Source organism: Nicotiana tomentosiformis, chromosome 3 (assembly GCF_000390325.3).
Source record: "Nicotiana tomentosiformis chromosome 3, ASM39032v3, whole genome shotgun sequence".
In the NCBI taxonomy this organism is placed as follows: Eukaryota; Viridiplantae; Streptophyta; class Magnoliopsida; order Solanales; family Solanaceae; genus Nicotiana; species Nicotiana tomentosiformis.
In genome coordinates this window covers 13,570,204-13,590,868 of record NC_090814.1, presented here as the reverse complement: position 1 = coordinate 13,590,868, position 20,665 = coordinate 13,570,204, and the positions used below count along the sequence as shown (strand labels likewise).

Genomic DNA, 20,665 nt, shown 5'->3' with positions numbered 1-20,665 from the left:
TTCAATTCAAGAGTCACTAATTTGAATAGTGGGCTACCACGTTGGGCCTTTTAGGCCTTATCCCATAACCATAATTATTTATTAATCTTCTTGATTATCTTGTTAATCTCCCACTGACCGATAATTACCCAATTATCCACATAATTAAGAATTATCTCAAATTACTTAAAATACTACTCGCTTTTAACACACTTTATACACCTTACTATCATGGTCATGTGGTACCTTGTAAGGCACTAGTCCATAAATACGGGGTATTATAGCTTGGACCGTATTTTATCTCAAAATGTCAAACTTTGACGAAATTCATTTTCTTCGATTTGCTTACCCTCTCACCTTCACGAATTTATTCATCACTTGTTTGAAATAGCATAATGCTTATAATCTCAAAATAATCTCATTCCCGAACTTACGTCGATTAACTTACGACGAAACTTTAACATACGAAAATGCGGGATGTAACATCTCATTTCCGAGCTTTCATTAATTTACTTATGGCGTACTTTCACGTTCGAAAATATGGGGTGTAACATCTAACTATTGTAGTGACCCTTTTTATCGCAATTCCAATAAGTAATGTCTTTGCGATTCTTGAATTTTCCTCTTCTCCCTGACTTTGATCTGCCACGATCATGACTTTGTCCTCTTTGGCTGCTTCTCCCCTGCTTTCGGTATTAAAAGCAGATCCTATGAAATTACTTGATTCTCTCTGGCAAATATCTTTGCTTAGAACCAAGTCTCTGGTATCATCCAATTTGAGTTTGGTACTTCCCGATGAACTACTAACTGCAGTTACTATTGCAGACCAACTCTCCGGCAGAGATGGTAGTAGAATCAACGCCCTAACTTCGTCATCAAATTTTATATTAATAGAACTTAACTGAGTTAATATTACATTTAAATTCATTGATATATTCCATAAAAGATCCACATTCTGTCATCTTCAAGTTGAGCAATCGATGCATCAAATAGACTTTATTTGAATCAGATGGCGTTTTGTACATATTTGATAACGCATTCATCAAGCCTGCAATAATCTTCTCGTTAATGATGTTGAATGTCACATTTCGTGTCAACGTCAAATGAATCACACCAAGAGCTTGACAATCTAATATATCCCAATCCGCTTTGGCCATATTTTCTGGTTTTACCCCGATAAGAGGTAAGTGTAATTTTTTCTGGTATAAATAATCCTCTTTGCATTTTTTAGAATCCAAAATCTTTGCCATTGAACTTCTCAATCTTAACTTTCCCTTCTTCCGACACCATTTCTTCACATTTTTTTTATAATAACCGCGAATAGTACTTTGTGTAGGAAAAATGTCCCAACCGTATAAGGTAGACAACACTCATTATTGGTGAACAATACTATCACTATTAATGAATAATGCTTCCATATTATGAATAGTGTTAGTATTGATGATCAATAGTGTCGCACTATTTTTGTGAATAGGACCTATACCAATATCGTACTTTTCTACAAAATTACATTGTTTGTGCTATGTTGGAAAGTGTGACAAGCTAATAGAAGGGGAAAATATTTAAAAGAGAAAATCAATAATTGCACAAGTCAGGATTTACGTGATTCGATAATTTTTGCCTACTCCACGGCCACACAAATAATATCTTTTTATTAATTGAAGAGAAAGAAGAAGTTGTGGGGATGATCTGCAAATGAAAAGGGAGATACCCCTTTTATAGTGAATGCCCTTACGTCGTAAGAAAAGAATTCTTTCGCCTAACATTCTGTTTCATACTACTTTTTTTCCTTTGCAGCCAAACATATAATTTGTTTTTTCTCTTTGTCTATTTTATACTTCTTTTGTCTTCTTTCTTTGACTTTTATATTTGCGGTGTTTTCTTTCCCATTAAATACATATTTAAACTTTCATATAGCTAACCAACTGAGCTACTAAGTAGGCATTTGGACATAAGAATTGTGAAATTCTCGAAAAAAGTGAAATTATTTTGAAAATTATAATTGTGTTTGGACATGAATACAACTTGGAGTTATTTTTGAATTTTTGTAGTGATTTGAAGTGAAAAAAATTGAAAAACAGCTTATTGGAGTTTTTAAAATTTTCGAAAAAAATTCTAAAATTTAATTTTAAGTGAAATTTAAAATTTTTATAGTCAAACATTGATTATGTAGAAAAGTAAAAAAAATTCGAAAAAAGTAAATTTTTTTTGAGGGCCAAACGGGCCCTAAAATTTCCAAAAACTTTTTACTGCTACTAAGTACAGTAATAGTTTTCCCCTCCAAACTAAAAGAAAAAGAAAAAGTTACAAAAAGTACAAACGTAAGAAAAAGGAAAGGAAATTTCGTAACCCTTTGTAAAACCGGGTGAAAGTAATTGTTTCCCAACGTTCTTCATCATCATCGCAGAGTTAGTCAGTTAGTAGCAAATGGAGAAAGGGAAAAGCAACAACAAGAAAAACAAATCATCATCTTCAACTGCCATGACTGTCGACCAGTTCGTTTCCACCATGGCCCCTTTACTAGATTTGGAAAAGGTACTCACCTGCACCCTTTTTTCTCCAATTCCCCACGTTTTGGCCATTTTTGGGATTACAGTTTGATTTTTAATTAGAAATGTATATGAAAGAGGTGAATAATGTGTCTGTAGGAATTAGGATAATCTTTGTCATATTATCTATGCTTTAAGACCTTTTTGGGTGTCAAAAGGTCTGAATTTTGTCTATCAATGTATTTTGTTAATATACTTCAGTAAGCGCAAACACCTAAATTGGAGAGTTAATGTGGAATTTCATCTAAAATGTGGACCCCTAAAGTGGGAAATTTTTCCTATATGAGCTTTGGAAGCATAGCCCGTCCCTACTCGGTATGAAAGATAAGGGTTGTGTTAGGTTGACAGTCATCTTAAAAACAGTCAGATTAATCTTCTCAATACTTAAATAAGTTGGGACGTCATTGACGGGCTTGAATTGAGAGGAATGCGTACAAAGTATTCATATAGCAGACCCCAACTTATTTAGAATTGGGATGTGGTTGTTTAGTTGGTTGGACACCTAAAGTCGGACAGAGGAAGTAGTTGTTATAGCTAGAAATGTTGTTCTTTATTTTTTCCACAAATATGCTGATATTGTGATGTGTTACCTGAATGATCTGTTAAGGAAGCTGAAATATCACTTTCCATGAGCTCAGCTGAGACGAGGAGTTTGGATTCTGCTCAGAAGAAGGGTTCCACTATTCTGAATTTGAAGTGTGCTGATATCCAGGTAGTATTTTTTCCCCTGCTTCTTGATTATGCTATTTTGGATACATTAAGTTGGATTAAGCACGGTCTTTTCACTAGTTTTGCATTTTATGGACAGACAGGGTTAATGGGCAAGACGCTGATGGAGCTTCAATCAAACAAAGGGGATATTCTTCCGCCTCACAAGGTGAATTGCGATGTGATTAAGAGGATTTCTCTATAATGCTTTCAAGATCTAGGCATTTTATTGCAAGTATAAAAGATATGTTCTTTGTCAGAGATCAATGCTGTCAAAAGGCGAAAAGCGTAAAAATGTAGTAACTGTCTGCTGGGCATCAAGTGCAAAGCAAAATTAAAGCACTCGTTTCAGTGAAGAAAAAGCAGATGAAAAAAATATAAAAATATTTATTTGTAACAAAGATTAGTAAATTATTATTTTCTTTTGAAAAGGTGAAGGTAATTATAATCACATAGAACAATTGCAGGACCAACGAATGAAATATATGAAGTAAAAACCTTTTCAATCAAATTCAAAACCATTTTTAAAATTGCAAATGAATGAAATATATGAAGTTAAAACCATTTTAAATATTTAACTCAAATGCATAGATGTATTTTTTAATTTCTAATTCAGTTGCGAGTTTTTCAAACTAACTTTTCGTTTTCTATTCATAATTTATAATGTTTTATTAACAGTAAATATATCGCTTTTCCAGCTATATTATCATTTAGTGCTGCCATCGTTAACACAAAGTCTGTGGCTGTTGAGTTGCATGTCTTGAAATCTTGGTGCCTGCACTAAAATGCCGCCTAAAAGAACCGAAGCGTACAGCCTGCACTAAACTTAGCTTCAGAAGCTTGCCTCTACCGGTCTACCAGAGATTGATGAGACCAAATATTCAGAACCCTTCGTAACAGTTACTAATTGATCCTTGTCGTAACTAGGCCACTTACTGTGTTTGAGTTTTGATGATATCAGATTTTACTCTTTTGAACTAAAGCTTTAAGCTCCCCTTTCCCCTTCAGTTTCTTTTAATCTGCAGTCACTATTTTTTCTGAAGATACTTCCTTCTCTTGCAGTTTGGCACTCATGACGTTGTTGTTCTGAAACCAAACAAAGCTGATTTAGGCTCCCCTGCACTTGGACAGGGGGTTGTCTACAGGCTAAAGGTAATATAGCTGTAAAGCATTTACTTGATATACAAAGTGGAGAGAGAACCATCCAGTGTTTTTAAGAGCGAGAAGCGCAAAAAAGCGACAAGGGCTCGCCTCGCTTCAAAAGCGAAGTGCACGTTTTATTAAAGTGAAGCGCAATTCTTAAAAAATATAATGTAAACCTTGCAAAGACACAATATAAAATTATAAATAATCAAAAAGTTCAATTTAAAAACTTAAAAGTAGGTACTAGGTACCACCAAATCCTCCACAAACCATAGGACAAGCAAAATCAAAGCTACTAAATTACTAGAATCAACATCTTATTCTTCTATTCTTCTTGTTCTTCTTCAAGATTGTCAAAATCTTGAATTCCTCTATTATCTTCATATTGCTCGTCGTCATCTTCTTCCCCCTCCTCTTCCTCTTCATGATCACTTTCATCTTCATCAATTAGGGATAGAGATCGACTTGTAGTAGTCACACTTTTTCCCTTCCTATCGAGCTTGAACTTGAAGTATTCCCCCTTAAACCATAAGGATTCTCTCCAACTCCACTAGCAATCGCAACATCACCCCAAGTGAAATTAGAGTCGCCTTCAAATACTTCTTCATCTTCACAATTTTCGGGGACTCCGGTTAGCCACTCATTAGCCTCATCAATATTGTCCAAAAGAATTGGATCAATTAGATTGCGGTGGTTGTAGCGACGCCTCAATGCTCTATTGTATTTTATGAACACTAGATTATGGAGGCGCTTCAAGGTTAGTCGATTCCTCTTCTTTGTATGAATCTGCAAACAAGATGTGTCAACTAATTAGTAGGAGTTGGGAGAATTGAGATATAATTTACTTTATCTCTTTTTTTTTGATAAGGTAAATTGTATAATTTACTTTATCTCAAAACACGAAATAATTCTTTTTATTTCTCACGTGTTCAAAAACGCTCCAATTCCTTTCACATCCGGATGAGCTACAAGTTAAATTTAGAACTCTGATGGCGAAAGTCTGTAAATCCGGAGTCTCTACACCATATTGGTCCCACCACTCAACTATAGAAGTGAAAAAGAATATTCAAGAGTTAATACGTATAAAAAATACATTAAAGTTAGAGCTATAAAATATAGAAGCACTTGGTCACCTGGCGACTTCGTCTTTCTTTGTTTAATAGCAAGTCAGAGCTTAAAAAGTCCCTCAGCTGCCTTGTAAATAGCAAGCTGATCTACTATCTTTTCTTGCAAGTTTTCATTCTGGGGTCAACTTGATAACAACCTCATGGAATCCTGTCCACACTTCTCTAGCCAATGAATTATTCTCATGCTGATCATAAAAGAGTGACGGGTTCAGAATAAGTCCAGCTGCATGCAAAGGTCTATGAAGTTGCTCACTCCATCTTGCATCAATGATCTGAAAGACCTTTGCATATTTCTGCTCATCAGTGAATGATGCTTGAATAGCCTCATTGGCCCTATCCATAACTTCATAGAGGCAGCCCATTGGTGGTTTTTGCTCTCCATCCACCAAACTGAGTACTTTAACCAAAGGGCCACCAATTTTAAGAGCATGAAGGACATTATTCCAAAAAGAATAAGAAAGAATAATGTGTGCAACATCTTTCCCCGCACTTTCCTTTGCAAATTTACTCTTGCTCCATTCCTCTGAAGTGAACAACTTTCTCAAATTGGCTTTTTGTAAGTGGATACTATGCAAAGTCAAGAAAGCAGTGGCGAACCTTGTCTTGCCCGGTTTCACCAAATTTTTTTGTCTGGTGAATCTTCTCATCATATTCAATAACAAGGGCCGCTGAGAAATATAAGAATGTACCCTAACGCCCTGGCCAAAAACTGTAGAGAAGGGTTTTTCCTTGAAAATGTCCCCGAATATTAAGTTGATACAATGAGCCGCACATGGAGTCCAATAGACATTCTTGTACGCTCCTTCCACCATGCCACCCGCTTTCATATTTTCACTCGCATTATCAGTGACCACTTGAACAATTTTTCTTGGGCCAATCTTTTCAATGGTGTTCTGAAATAAGGTGAACATTTTGATGTGGTCAGTGGATGAGTCGCTAGCATCAATGGACTCAAGAAACAAACTTCCCTTGGGAGAATTCACTAATACATTAATAATCATTTTCCCAGTTCTTGCCGTCCACTTATCCATCATAATGGAGCAGCCATACTTGTTCCACGCAACTTTATGTTCCTTCACAATTTTATTAGTCTCCTCCACTTCATTATTTAGATAAGGACCTCTGATTTCATGATAAGTGGGAGGCTTCATTCCAGGTCCGTATTGACCAACGGCCTCAATAAAGTCTCCAAAAGTGTCAGTATAGTTGACACAATTGAAGGGGAGCCCAACATCATAGACCCATCGTGCAAAAGCTCTAACTGCATGATCCCTCAAAATGTCCTTAGCATTTTTTTGTACATCTTTTTCACCGCTCTTTCCTTCCGGCTTCTTTGGGAAATAGCAATCTATAGGACCTTTAGTCCTACTCGTACCCGTCGATCCATGGCTTGAAGAGATTGCATCTCTTCCCCGTTTTGTTGGAAGTGACAATTCTTCAATATCATCATCATCATCATCATCAAGATTGGTCACCAATGGTTGATGACTCATTTGATTTTTTTGCTCCTTCTTCTTCTCAACAAAATTCTTTATTTCATCCCTCACCTCCGGTGGGCATTTCGGACAACTTGTGACGTTTCTATCGCCACCAATAAGATAGAATTTAAAGCGATAAATTCCACCCGTTGTAATCTTGTTACAAAACTTGCATACAACATTTGTATTCTTCTCATTAACTCTATCGCCATATCGCCAAGTCGGGTCTTTCTCTTTCGATCTTTGAGACATTTTGAAATCCCTATTAAGATATAAGAAAATACATAATCAAATAAACTGAAAATACATATCATATATATAATAATTAATTTTATAAACCGAAATACACATTAAAAAAATCAAATAAACTAAAATATAACATATATATATATATATAATAATTAATTTTCTAAAATGAAATACATATAAAATTAATCAAATAAACTGAAAATATAACATATATATAATAATTAATATACACTGAAATATACATTAAAAAAATCAAATAAACTGAAAAATATAACATATATAAATAATAATTAATTTTATAAACTAAAATACATATTAAAATTAATAAATAAAAAGAATAAAAGGGGAAAAAAACAGAATCTGGACGGGTTAGAGATAAAAGGAAGAAGAAGAAGACGCTGAAGTCTGAACAGTGTGCAAACTGGACTGTTCAGAGATAAACGAAGAAGAAAGAAGGAAAAAGAAAGAAAGAAAAGCAGAATCTGGACGGGAACAAGAAGAAGAAAGAAAGAAAGAAAGAAAAAACAGTGAAGAAGAAAGGAGAAGAAGAAAATTACCTGGACTGGTCAGCAATGTCGATGAAGTTGAACCCTAGGCTTTGGTCGACGTCGATCGAAGAAGAGAGAAGAAGAAATGGTCAATTTTTGTCGATTTAGGGGTCTGTTTTGTATAATAAAAAAACAGACCCAAAGTTTTTTTTTTAATTTAAAAAAGGTCTCTCTGCGCTTTTTTAATAGACTTCATCGCTTCATCGCTTTCCTCGCTTCGTCGATTCCTCCATTGAAGCGTGCGCTTCCCTTGGTCGAGTCGCCTCAGGCAGCTAGAAGCGACACTGGGTCGCTTCGCGCTTAAAGCGACGAAGCGATCGCTTTTCTAAACACTGGAACCAACAATTGAAAAAGAAACGATGTGAAGTGAATATTATGTTGATTGAAATGGTCATAAAAAAAATGTTTTGTCGATTGAGACCAAAATGCAGTTCTTTTTTTTAATTTTCTATTATTTAATATTTGTATGGAGTGTAGGTTATTAATAATGTTTTTAGGTTGGATCTTTAAAAGTTTGTTTTCTCATGGAGCAGGACTCATCTATTACTGTTGCTTTTGATGATGTCCCAGAAGAGGGTCTGAATAATCCTTTACGCCTTGAGAAGTTGGCAAATGAGGTACATGATTCTTGATCTGGAAAAGGTGATGTTTTTTGCCTACATCTAATTGAGATGAATGAGTACCAACACGGTCTTGATGTAACAAATAAAAGCATATAAGCCCTGTTTCCCATGTAGTTGATTGATACATAGGATACAATTTTATCTGACTTGAGGTTTTAAGGATCGCCTATTTATTAAGCAATAATGTTTGACTTGAATACTTTTAAGGTAGTTCCTTCCCTAAGTCACAAGGCGGATTTTTGCTATACCTTTCCGAAGGTATCAAAGTTAGTAGTTCTATGCATGCTATGTTGTAATTTTGATTGTTTGAAGTTCAGGAAAATTCGCGCTCTAGAAATTCTCTAAGTTGTACTAGTGGAGAAAAATTATGTATGAACTTCTGAAGTTTGAAGAGTCTTTCTATTGGAGTTGCTTTTGTAGGTGACCTACCGTCGGATGAAGGACACATTGATACAACTGAGTAAAGGTGTGCTGAAGGGCCCTGCCTCTGACTTAGTTCCTGTTCTTTTCGGGGAGAGACCACCAACAATGTCTAAGAAGGATGTCAATTTCACTCCTTTTAATCGCAACCTTGATCACTCTCAGGTTGTGGAGGCATCAATCGTTTTAATTATTTTTTCTTAAACATGCCCCTGTTCCTACTTCATCATTTTCTCTCCTTCTGTCTTTTACGTGTTCTACTGGTGCATTCCTAAAAACTAGTATTTGGATTAGTCCCTTTTTTTTTGGCAGAGAGGCATAAAGAACCTTGCTTGGTATATTTGACCATGTGTATACCATCTTGACTTGTATCAGTCTTTAGAGAAGCCTCGACAAAATTGCAAGTATAAATAATTAATGCATAAAGTTTAATTATAGATACCAAAGATTTGTTGTTACTATCCTAAATCTGTACCATAGAGATGATTTAAGTTGAAAGAAATTGTAATACTTGCGCTTTGAGAAATCTGTAGGAGCAGGCAGGGATGTCCATGTTAAATGCCTAACCTTTGCTTACTGAAAGCTACATAGTGTTAGCTTCTAGCTTCTGGCAAATGGATGTCCAAATGGCTTGTTTTTCTGCAATTTTCCATTTGTTCTATGACTGCTTGTCAAATGTTTGACAGCCTCTTAAATCAGTTCCACTCTTGGCACCTGGATGTTAAAACTATTGAGTTGCACATATTTTCAGCCATCAACACCATTAATACACGTTTAGCCTATGTTGCGAGGACTCTCTAAAATGCTACCGCACCTGTGTCAGGTCCTCCAAAAATACACTACTTTTGCAGGATCCGACACGCATCCGGCGACATTTTCGGAGAGTCCGAGCAACATAGCTTGTAGCAATTGCGTTCTCATAAAATGATCCATATTGGAGAAGAATTTTCATCTTAAAAATTTGACGATAGGGCTACAAGGATGAAAAAGTACATTTCATATAAAAAAAAGAAAAGAAATGAAAAAGTGAATGATTTGAGTGAATCACTCCAATTGGCTCATCTTTATTTTCAGGTTTCATCTTATATTACAAAACTTTGGGAAATCCGCTTCTAGTATTTCCCTTTTTATGTCTGATTTCAGAATACAACGGAAACAAAGGATCCATATAGGAAATATCAACTAACTAGCTTTAATACTTAGTTGTTTTTTATCAACCTCAACTAGTTTTGGATTGAGGGTAGTTGATTGGTTGATTGACTTTAAACAAAGCAGATACTTAGGGTACATTGCCTTGCATATTACCTTGGTGTTCTTGTATTTAATATGGAGTAATGGGCACTAAGCAGTATCGATGATTGCTGATCTGTATGCTGGCTGCTATAAACTGATACCTTGTCCTTAATCTTTGAAGAAAGATGCCATCTCAAAGGCGCTTTCATCCAAGAACGTATTTTTGCTGCATGGGCCTCCTGGAACTGGGAAGACAACTACTGTTGTTGAGATTATTTTGCAGGAAGCGAAACGTGGTTCAAAGATCCTTGCTTGTGCTGCTTCAAATATTGCTGTTGATAACATTGTTGAGAGACTTGTTCCACACAGGTAAATATGTCTTGGGTGATTAACTTCTAGTTGGCACCTTTCTCCTCAGGGTGAAACACTGATGTCTGTATTGAAATGATCTTTTTCAGTGTAATTTTTTCTATCTTTTTTTTCGATAACCGCCTAAAGTTCCAATAAGACAGGTGAAAATAATTTCCACTATCTCAAATACTGCAACTTAAAATGGTCAGAAGTGTGGTTTACCTTTCAGAACTTAGGTTTAATTTAAATGGTGCCACTATTATGTCCCTCTGACCGGAACATTTGGTCTGCTCTTGGATGAGTTTGTAATTTAGGTGTTGGTCTGACTTGCAGTCTGTTTTCCTGCCCACCTGTATTATTTGCTTCTATTTAAGATAATGTGTAAACTGTAAGTTTGATGATGCAACTCGTACTAGTAGACACATGATTATATCATCTTTTCTGCAGGGACTTCATGCCCTAGCTCTGAGCTACACAAAATGATTATTTTTAGTTATCAGATTTTGTGATGTTATTTGAATTGTTAATGGGTTTATTCTGTCCATGTTTTGCAGAGTGAAGTTGGTGAGATTGGGACATCCGGCACGTATGCTCCCACAAGTATTGGATAGCGCTCTTGATGCCCAGGTGATATTCCTTTTCATTTGGCAAGAATCTCGAATCATAGAATGTTATTGGGTCGCGCTGTTTTCTTGTATGGTGTCTGTTTCTTTTAGTACATAGGAGCATAATTACACCTTCTTGCTTTCTAAGTGCACTCTACTTAAAAATAGACTAGAGCACACTAGTTTCTTATAACCTTTGTTTGTTGTGAAGGATTCCTGGGGATAGGGCGGGCCAGCATTCATACTCTGCTTTCCCCGCCTTTCTTACTCGATTTTTTGATCTGGGTTGAACTATATTGATTCGCAATAAGTTGCCTTTTTTTCCCATGCACTTTTTGTTGATTAAAGTTCTTTTTTAATGGCCGAGGGCTACATTTTGTAATTTCTTCTTTCTCTATAGGTTCTCCGTGGTGATAATAGTGCTCTTGCAAATGACATCCGCAAGGAGATGAAGGTATGATATACTCAATTGTTGTCAATTATTCTTTAGCTTGTCCAGGATTCAGAGGAAGTTAACTCTCAGTATAAGGATTTCTTTTTGGAAGTTTGAATTATCAAGATAGGTCTAAGATATTCTTTTTCCTATTCTGCAGTTCATTAAGGCCTGACATTTTTGTGTACACTTTGATAATTCTCTGTTCAACTATTGCCTTGTCCCATTTGTTTCATGATGGATTCTGCAGACATTGAATGGAAAGTTATTAAAAGCTAAAGATAGAAATGCAAAGAGGGATATCAGGAGGGAGCTCAAGTCTCTTTCCAAAGAAGAGCGTAAAAGGCAGCAGCTAGCAGTAACAGATGTTCTTAAGAATGCAGATGTAGTCCTGACAACATTGACTGGGGCATTGTCAAAGAAGTTGGACGGCATGTCATTTGATTTGGTTATTATTGATGAAGCTGCTCAGGCATTGGAAATAGCATGCTGGATTGCTTTATTGAAGGTGAAAATGCTATCAATGATGCCTAAATATCCGTTCTATGGATCAGTTTTTGCTAGATTCTTTTTGATGTTAAGAAACTGTCAATCAGTTCTTTAGGTAACTCCTGCTAGACTACTGATTAATATAACATCAACTTTCTCTATATGAATGGATGTAGGAGAGTGAGAACTGGGTTGTAAGTTCTCTTACACAATATAAGTAGTCAATTCATGTAATTAGCTGAGTTAGCAGACTGGCGTCTGAGTTTTGGATGACAAATTTGCTGGTTTTCCCAAAGGAAAAAAATGAAAACTGAAAGATCTTCTGCTAAGTTTTTGAACCTACCTGTCCATTTTCTGGAATGTGACATACGAGAGCTATACATTCCAACTCAGCCTGCATAACTGGAAGGACCTTTTGTGTTGCCAGAGGTATTTAAAAAAATCTCATAGTAATGAAGTGGGGTTTTCCTGGTGGGGCCAGACCTTGCCTCTTGCCATGGACGAGTAATTGGGTCATCTGTGTTGTGCTCAAGACTCATTACTTTAAGATATTAAATTAATTGGACAAACCTTATGTGAGATAGTCATTAACATCCTTGTGGAATGAAGTTTCAAGTCAAAGATGAATCTTTACTTCAGCCTTGTATATAGAGTGCCAGCACTTTTGCAGTGGTTTGCTTCCTTCGTCACGGTGTAATTAGCTATGTCTTGTGAATTAAGATTTTTTCTTGTAGAAACAGCTTTATTGGTTGGAAGTCACTTTTAAACTTTTTATGTTATGGTCTTCCTGTCCCATTCACTATTCTCTATTTTTTGGAGGAGGAGGTTTAGGTGCGTGGATTCTTTAACAAATCAAGAGAAAATGATAAAGAAGCTAATCAGAAGTAGCTTAACTGGCTAGTCTAAAGCCCTTATGGGTTAACTTCTCCTGATAATATTGTTATTCAATATTTTGCGTTTCTCCCATATGTTGGTGGCTGGGTTATTGTGATTCAAGTTTCTAATCAACGTAGCAGTTACTTGTGCTTTTACTATTCCATATTTCTGAAAACTCTGTGCAAAAGCGACAAGATTCATGGGGCTTGAAGCGAAAGTGAAAAGTGAAGCACACTCTTCTTTGAAATGAAACGAAGAATGTACGTGAAATAAAAAATATCAAACTTATATGAATTTAGTTCTATAATACTATAGTTGCAATTAAAATAATTAATTGCAACATCAGATATAATAATTCCGATATTAATCCAACTGCTCAAAGCTGAGACTGAAAGAACTTTCCGTTTTTTCGTTTGATCACCTCGCGCGTCATTGTTTGAAGTGCACATTTCTGAAGCACGTGGCTTCATCCATGAAGCAACCGCTTGCTTTGCATAGCTTCATCACTTTAAGCAATAAAGCAACGGCTTTTAATAACACTGAAAACGAAATAGAAGAAGTGAAAAACAGATGAAAAAGGGATCATATTTAGTTATCAATTCTTGTAAGCTAATGATGTGGTTCCTTGCTTACAGGGATCAAGGTGTATATTGGCTGGAGATCATCTCCAGCTTCCGCCAACCATTCAAAGTGTAGAAGCTGAGAAGAAAGGACTGGGAAAGACACTTTTTGAACGTTTAGCAGATTTGTACGGAGATGAAATCACATCTATGCTCACTGTTCAGTACCGCATGCATAAACTGATTATGAACTGGTCATCTGGAGAGCTGTATGATAATAAGGTGCTCGGTCATTTTTAACTGTTGGTTGAATATAAAAATGTTTTCCGTCATTATTAATTTTCTACAACACTCTAATATAACAATATCAATGAAACGTATTGACATCTATTTTATCCAAACTTTTCTGCTGCATTTATGATTGTAGATTGAAGCCCATTCAAGTGTTGCCAGTCATATGTTATATCACCTTGAGGATGTGAAGAAAACACCTTCCACAGAATCAACCCTTCTGCTCATAGACATAGCTGGGTACTGGCTCTTCTCTCATTTCTTGGGGTTATTCTTCTCTCCCATTTCAAATAGGGAAGTTCTAAAGTTGAAAGTCGAGGTGGTCTGGTACCAGAACGAGAACCTGTGTACATGTAGAAAATCTACCTGTAACTTCTATGCTCAGGTCTTCACACTATATATTTCAGGTGTGACATGGAAGAAAAAAAGGATGAGGAAGATAGCACATTGAATGAAGGTGAAGCTGAGGTTGCCATTGCCCATGCAAAGAGACTAGTCGAAAGCGGAGTCCGAGCTTCTGATATTGGACTAATCACTCCTTATGCAGCACAGGTAAGTGTGATTAATAATAAAAAGACCAAGCTGGTTTCAAGTTTGAGTTATACTAAAAATGTGTGCAGGTCGTTTTCTTGAAAAAGCTCAAAAGCAATGAAGAAAAATTAAAAGAAATGGAGATCTCGACTGTTGATGGTTTCCAGGGTCGAGAAAAAGAAGCCATTATCATTTCTATGGTCCGATCAAACTCAAAGAAAGAGGTACTCTTCACAATTGTAGGAACTCTCATGTATAGCTAAACTGCTCATTTTGAGTAACAACATGGTGAATCTAATATGAAAACATTTCCTGACTAGGTGGGATTTCTTAGTGACAGAAGGAGAATGAATGTTGCTGTGACACGAGCAAGGAGACAGTGCTGTCTTGTATGTGATACTGAGACAGTCAGTGGTGATAAATTCTTGAAGAGGTTGATTGAGTACTTTGAGGAGCATGGTGAATATTTGAGTGCTTCGGAGTATGGAAATGAATAGTGTTCTGTAGTTAGAATCATTATTATTAGTTGCCTCTTTTCAGTGCTGCAAACAGTCAAAAGAGAGCTCCAGAAACCTTGCTGCTTATAATTTGTAGTTGTAGGTTATAATCCGGGAGCAGGCAATGGGACATGAAATGTCTAAATCACCTTTCTTGTATGCTCTGTTGGCTATGTAGGTTGAATGCAGTATCATGGTTGAAATCTCATTTTTTATGTGAGTCAAATATTGACTTGATATTGTACATTCACTGATATAACTTTATTGTCGGAGAAAAGTGATGAGCAGTTTTGAGTGTTATAATCTTTGGAAATAATAAGGGGCATGTCAATGCATTCGTGAAGAAGCTAACTTGAAAATCTGAAGCTCTTTGATTTAGGTTCTCTGTTTTGACGTTTGCATATTGGCACATTGTGAGACTGCTAAAATACAGCTGTCATCAGACGTCTCAGAACACACGAGAATAGTGTCAAGTATTACTCAGCTTGTTAAAGTCAGGAAGTATGACAGAGTTTCAGGATCTCTGTAAGGTATCTTGTTGGATTGTGTTAAGTAGTTTTCCGCGATGATGTTATTAGTTACTCGCTAATATTACACTTTTGCTGTTGCAGATGACAACCTTAGAGATTGCTCGCCACAAAGGAAATAAGGTAACATCTGCTTCAGAAAAAGCGGAGCTAGTTTTCATGTTTTCGCCAACGACCAATCTCCATTATGAGAATGCTTGTTTACTGCCACACAGAGCACTCTCCTGTCGATACCACAGCTGAATGCTTGTTTAGGAAAATATCATGAGAATGTGCTCCACTTTTCTTAAGAAGTACAGGTACCTCTGATATTATTTGGTTTTATCTTTGGTTCCATAAGTGAAATACTTTTAATTAAATTCTGTTAGGTAATTTTATCTGGAGTGACTTCTTTCACATAGGTCATCCGCAGCTAGTAATTTTGCAGCTTCTCAATCACTTGAACTTTCAAATTACTTATATTCAGATAGTGATGAGGAGTTCCTACTGGAATATTATAATGACAAAGAAGTCACACTTCGGATTAGACTGTTTAAGAACAGCACCTCACTTCATCTTTATCTGATGCACCTCACCACACCTCTTTTGTTCTGTGGATGCATGAATAAAGAGACTGCGTTTCGATATATAAAATTTTCAACTATATATATAGTTGAATCTGAAAGCAATGAACGCGCTTGCACACAAGTTCGCGTGTATACATGCATACATAGTTTGTTTCACGATTCTTATCGATCTTCTAAAAGTTAAATGTAGATGAATAAAAATAGATGTCCTATCTAACCAAAAAATTGGCAATTTTGGTTTGATGCTTGATTTATACTGTCTATAGCAGGGAAAATGTTGGAAAGTTAGTTGTATATCAGTTCTTGAATGCAGAAAATGTTTTAAGACATCCGCAAAGTGGAATGTGGACAAGAGTAATAGGATGAGAAAGTGTAGCGTGGTTTGAACTTTGGGTGACTGGTGGAGACTTTCTAAAGTAATGACCGTTTTTTCTTGAATTTTTTAAGAACACAAAGTTATTCAAATATTACTGAAAAGGTGTAATTATTAATAAAATTAAAGTGGTGATCTCGGGTGTACAATTTTTCCGGATTTATTTTGGGAGAAATAGTTTTGAAAAAAATCGTGCAAAGTAATAAACCTTGTTAGAGTAGTTGTAATTTTCTTAGAGGTTAGCCTTTTGTAAGAGCTCCCAATTTTCTTTGAAACAATAGTATCTCTATGAAAGAAAAAATTATAAATACACATATTCCTTTTAAAAAAATATATAGATAATTTCAGAGATTTTCCTCCATTTTTGGCTTCATAAAACTTATCTCTCACGTGGTTTGTGATGTTACATAACAATAACAACACCTCAATCCCAAACAAGTTTGGGTTGACGATATGAATCCTCATTCTTTTCATTTAGTTCAACTCATATCATATCATTATCAAAATTAAACAAAAAAAGTGCAAGTAACAAAATAATAATAATAATAATAATAATGCGATGATTACATCAACCTTTCCTCATTTTAAATTCTTTGTAACATTTATTTAACTTAATTATTATTAATTCAAAATAATTACAGTATGATCAATTTACCCTTTCTCATATTATACCTTTTAAATTAATTAAAAACACTAGGTTTTAACCTGTTATAGAATCGAATTCCAAACATCAATGTTTCTTATGTCAGCTTCATATGATATTCAATAAAACTCAATACCTCAGTTACCTCTTTTGATACTACAAAAACCAAGCAAGATGGTCTCTCTTTCTGCAGGGAGATAAAATAACGAAGAAGCAAAAACTAAGGGGTCATTCGGTACATTGGATAAGAATAATAACTAATCACAAGTAACTTTTACACTAAAATGGTAAAATTAGCTATTTCATATAGAATATGGGGTAATTAATCCCATGGAATATCCCAAACTAACGGTACTACATAAAGGATCCGGGAGTTTGTTTAGATCGTTAAGGAGATTTTTTCTCTGTCTATCTCCTCCTCGCCGTCCATTTTCTTACCATTAGTTATGATTTCGTTTTTAAAGGTCAAATTCCGCAGTCTAGAGAATTGGTTGACCATGGTGGGTCTAAGAAGAGGTAAGGGTAGGCCTAAGAAGTATTGGGGAGAGGTGATTAGGCAGGATATGACGTTGCTTCAGCTTACTGAGGACATGACCCTAAATAGGAGGATATGGATGTCGAGAATTAGGATAGAAGGTTAGTAAGTAGTCGTGAGTTTCCCTTTTCCTTACCAATAACGTTAGACTAAATTGCGAAGCGAGAACAACATTAGCGTATCTGTCAATAATGAAGCGGAAGAATTATTGAACTCACCACCAAAATAATAGCGCCAGGTCGTACTCTGAATCTCTAGGAAATATAGTTCTTGTTCACAAACTAGATGCGTTAACTTTATCGTGTTCTATCTTTTTGTGTGAGCGAGAATCTCTGCATTTTTTTAAATATCTACTGAAGATAAATATATAAAGAAGAGGAGATGAGGAGAATTGCTTATCGCTTCAACTGTACGTGCGACACTTCTCGTATTCTTTTGCGAGTTAATAAACTTCCATGGTAATTAACTTCCATCAGGCCTATCTATTTTAAGTGGGTCGGGTCAGTCCACATGAGCGACCCGTAACTCAAACCCAATATCCAACATCTCCCACTTCGCACATGGTGGACTAGATCCAAGCTAGTACCGTGATAATAACACACGTAATTCATACTGGCAAATAGTTCGTGCGACGTGCGACCTACGAGCATTAAGAGCTATAATATGTTTAAGCCCTTTAAGGTTGTTTAACATCTCTATTTAGATATCCAATCACATGCGTAAAGGATTTACTTCTAACATGAGGATCTCATTACTCGCAATACCCAAACATCATTGGTTACTCCCATAGCTTGTTATCCGATCCCTCATCCTCGAAAAAAGGTGAACTTGAGTTCATGTATAACTTTATCCACAATTACACTTGCTACTCCTATGGTAAGTGTAATGGACAACCTGTAAATATAAGTTATATTATCTATTTTAGTTGTCTTCCCTTTCTGCTCGAAACTATCCATCCCAGATCAACTGCTTTCCTAGACATGCACTGTATTGCCGAATCACTCGGAGCTATTAATGACATGCTAAAGTAGCAATATTGATTGGTAATTCAAGATACAGCAAAAAGGTCAAAGGGCATTCTAATGGAAAATCAATTTTAACTTTCTGGGTATCACACAATGAAGAAGCATAGATCTATTTTTTTATTAACCCATTGGTTGCTAAGCATACATGGTATGAAACACGTACTACAGTGTTCTTACTATATATTAGTGCGTGTCTTATTCTTTTACTCATTCATCACCGTACAAATATTGGTCTAGACACCTACAAATGTCTAACCCGAATTTTTCACTTCAATAATCCTCAATCCATCTTCTTAAAGAAACTCGCATCTGGCTTACAAAATAAGTCATAATCGAATGGTGGAATTCGTAAGTCTGACTAGTTGTCAAGACCGACCTTTACACGTGAAATATGACCTCCCACTATTCAAGGTTCTATAAGGTCTCATCTCTTCATGATTCTCAACGTAATAGGCGATTGTTTGTGTGAGAGAGTCAATCTTGCGACTTGTTCGACACACTTTATCAACAAATATCATCACATGCATACTAGATATGAACATAAATTCAAGAGTCAAATATTGATGAGCATATTATAAATAATCAAGTCATTTTACAATACATAAACATGTTCATATCATTCGCAAACCTAGATCCATAACATGTTTCTCAAACAGGTCTCTAGATATCGCCTTTGTAAAAAGATCGGCTATCATACTTCGGATAGGAATGTACTGTAAATTTATCTCTCCACTTGCTACCATGTCTCTCACAAAGTTATACTTGATGTCAATGTGTTTGGTCTTCCTGTGATACTTAGGATCTTTTGTGTATGCAATAGCTGCTTGACTATCACAATATAGAGTCATGGGACCCTAAAAGTTCTTTGTAATATCCAAATGCTCACATAATATCTTCAATCAAACAACTTCTTGTACTGCAAACACACAAGCCAGGAACTCAGCTTCCATCGGTAAAAGGGTTGTACATATTTGTTTCTTACTTTTTCATGAAATAACACCATCATTAAGTAAGAAAGCATAATCGAATGTTGATTTTCCATCATTTTGGTCATCAGCCCAATCAACATCCGTATATCCTCTCAAGTATAAATCATTTCCACTATAACATAGTGAATAATCTACAATTCCCTTCAGGTATCTGAAAATTCTCTTCACAGCTTTCCACTGATCTTTTTCAGGATTGGATTGATACCTGCTAACTAGACCTACATTATAATAAATGTCTGGACCAGTAAACATCATAGCGTACATCAGTCTCCTGACATCACTTCAATATGGAACTCAAGACATGTCTTCCTTTTTATTTTCAGTTTTGGGACATATTTCAAGGCTTAAAGTTTCACCCCTCTCTATAGGAGTATCCATATATTTGCAACTATTCATGCAAAAATGCTCCAAATTTTCTTTATATAAGTTTCTTGAGATAGACTTAGTAATTTTTTGCAACGGTCTCTTTGGATCTTAACTCTAAGTATATAGTCTACCTCACCCATGCCTTTCAAGTCAAATGACTTTGAAAGCCATGACTTGATATTTTTTAAATACTCAAAATTATTTATGGCTAATAAAATATCGTCCACGTAAAGAGAAAGAATTACAAATATCCCATTGGACTTCTTCACATAAATGCAATGGTCTTTATTGATTATGGTGAAATCATACGAGATCACCTCCTTGTATAATCTCAAATACCATCGCCTTGAAGATTGCTTCATGCCATAAATAGATCTTTTTAATTTACAGACCTTCTTTTCTTGGCTTTTGACGATAAAAGCCTACATGTTGTTCCATGTAGATTTCTTCATTTAGTTCTCCATTAAGAAAAGTTGTCTTCATGTCCATTTGGTGTAATTTAAAATCTAAACATGCAACAATAGCCAAAAGTAAATGAATTGAGGTAAACTTCATACTGGTAAAAATATTTTCTCATAATCTATTCCAGCTTCTTGAGCAAAGCCTTTTGCCACAAATCGTGCCTTGTATCTTCTATTGACCAATCCACTTTATGTTTTACTATGAGAACCCAGTTGTTTGCAATGGCTCTATGCCCTATCGGAAGGTCAACTAGATTCCAGACTTTGTTAGTTTTCATGGACTCTAATTCTTCTTTCATTTCTTTCATCAACTCATCTTTTCCAGGACTCGATAAAGCCTCAGTCACAAACTTTGGCTCATTTTTGTGAGAGATACCAAGAAAATATAATCTTCAATCTCATAAGTACGTTTGGGTATATTTTTTCTGGTACTCTTTCGTAGTTGAAATTCAGGTTCGTTAGAAGGATTTTAAGATTGAGAAGTCCCACT

At 35.7% G+C, this 20,665-nt stretch overlaps 2 protein-coding genes across 3 annotated transcripts; one reads left to right on the top strand and one right to left on the bottom strand.

Moving 5' to 3' along the window:
• The first annotated feature begins 2,298 nt into the window (after positions 1-2,298).
• LOC104114452 (uncharacterized) lies at positions 2,299-14,993 on the top strand. 2 transcript variants are annotated; one of them, XM_033660835.2, is made up of 15 exons: positions 2,299-2,514; positions 3,136-3,240; positions 3,337-3,405; positions 4,299-4,388; positions 8,315-8,398; positions 8,825-8,989; positions 10,239-10,426; positions 10,963-11,035; positions 11,414-11,467; positions 11,697-11,954; positions 13,447-13,653; positions 13,799-13,902; positions 14,070-14,214; positions 14,283-14,417; positions 14,514-14,993. In XM_033660835.2, exons 1-15 carry the CDS (start codon positions 2,407-2,409, stop codon positions 14,688-14,690), a joined length of 1,962 nt encoding a protein of 653 aa, XP_033516726.1. In that variant the 5' UTR covers positions 2,299-2,406; the 3' UTR covers positions 14,691-14,993. The 2 variants fall into 2 exon arrangements, with proteins under 2 accessions (XP_033516726.1, XP_033516727.1); XM_033660836.2 differs by lacking the exon at positions 2,299-2,514 and having other exon boundaries at positions 3,341-3,405.
• LOC104111484 (uncharacterized) lies at positions 4,996-6,564 on the bottom strand. Its single transcript, XM_070196733.1, has 3 exons — positions 5,513-6,564; positions 5,305-5,423; positions 4,996-5,165 (listed from the first exon to the last, which is right to left on the bottom strand). Exon 1 carries the CDS (start codon positions 6,538-6,540, stop codon positions 5,617-5,619), a length of 924 nt encoding a protein of 307 aa, XP_070052834.1. The 5' UTR covers positions 6,541-6,564; the 3' UTR covers positions 4,996-5,165; positions 5,305-5,423; positions 5,513-5,616.
• Positions 14,994-20,665: the final 5,672 nt, after the last annotated feature.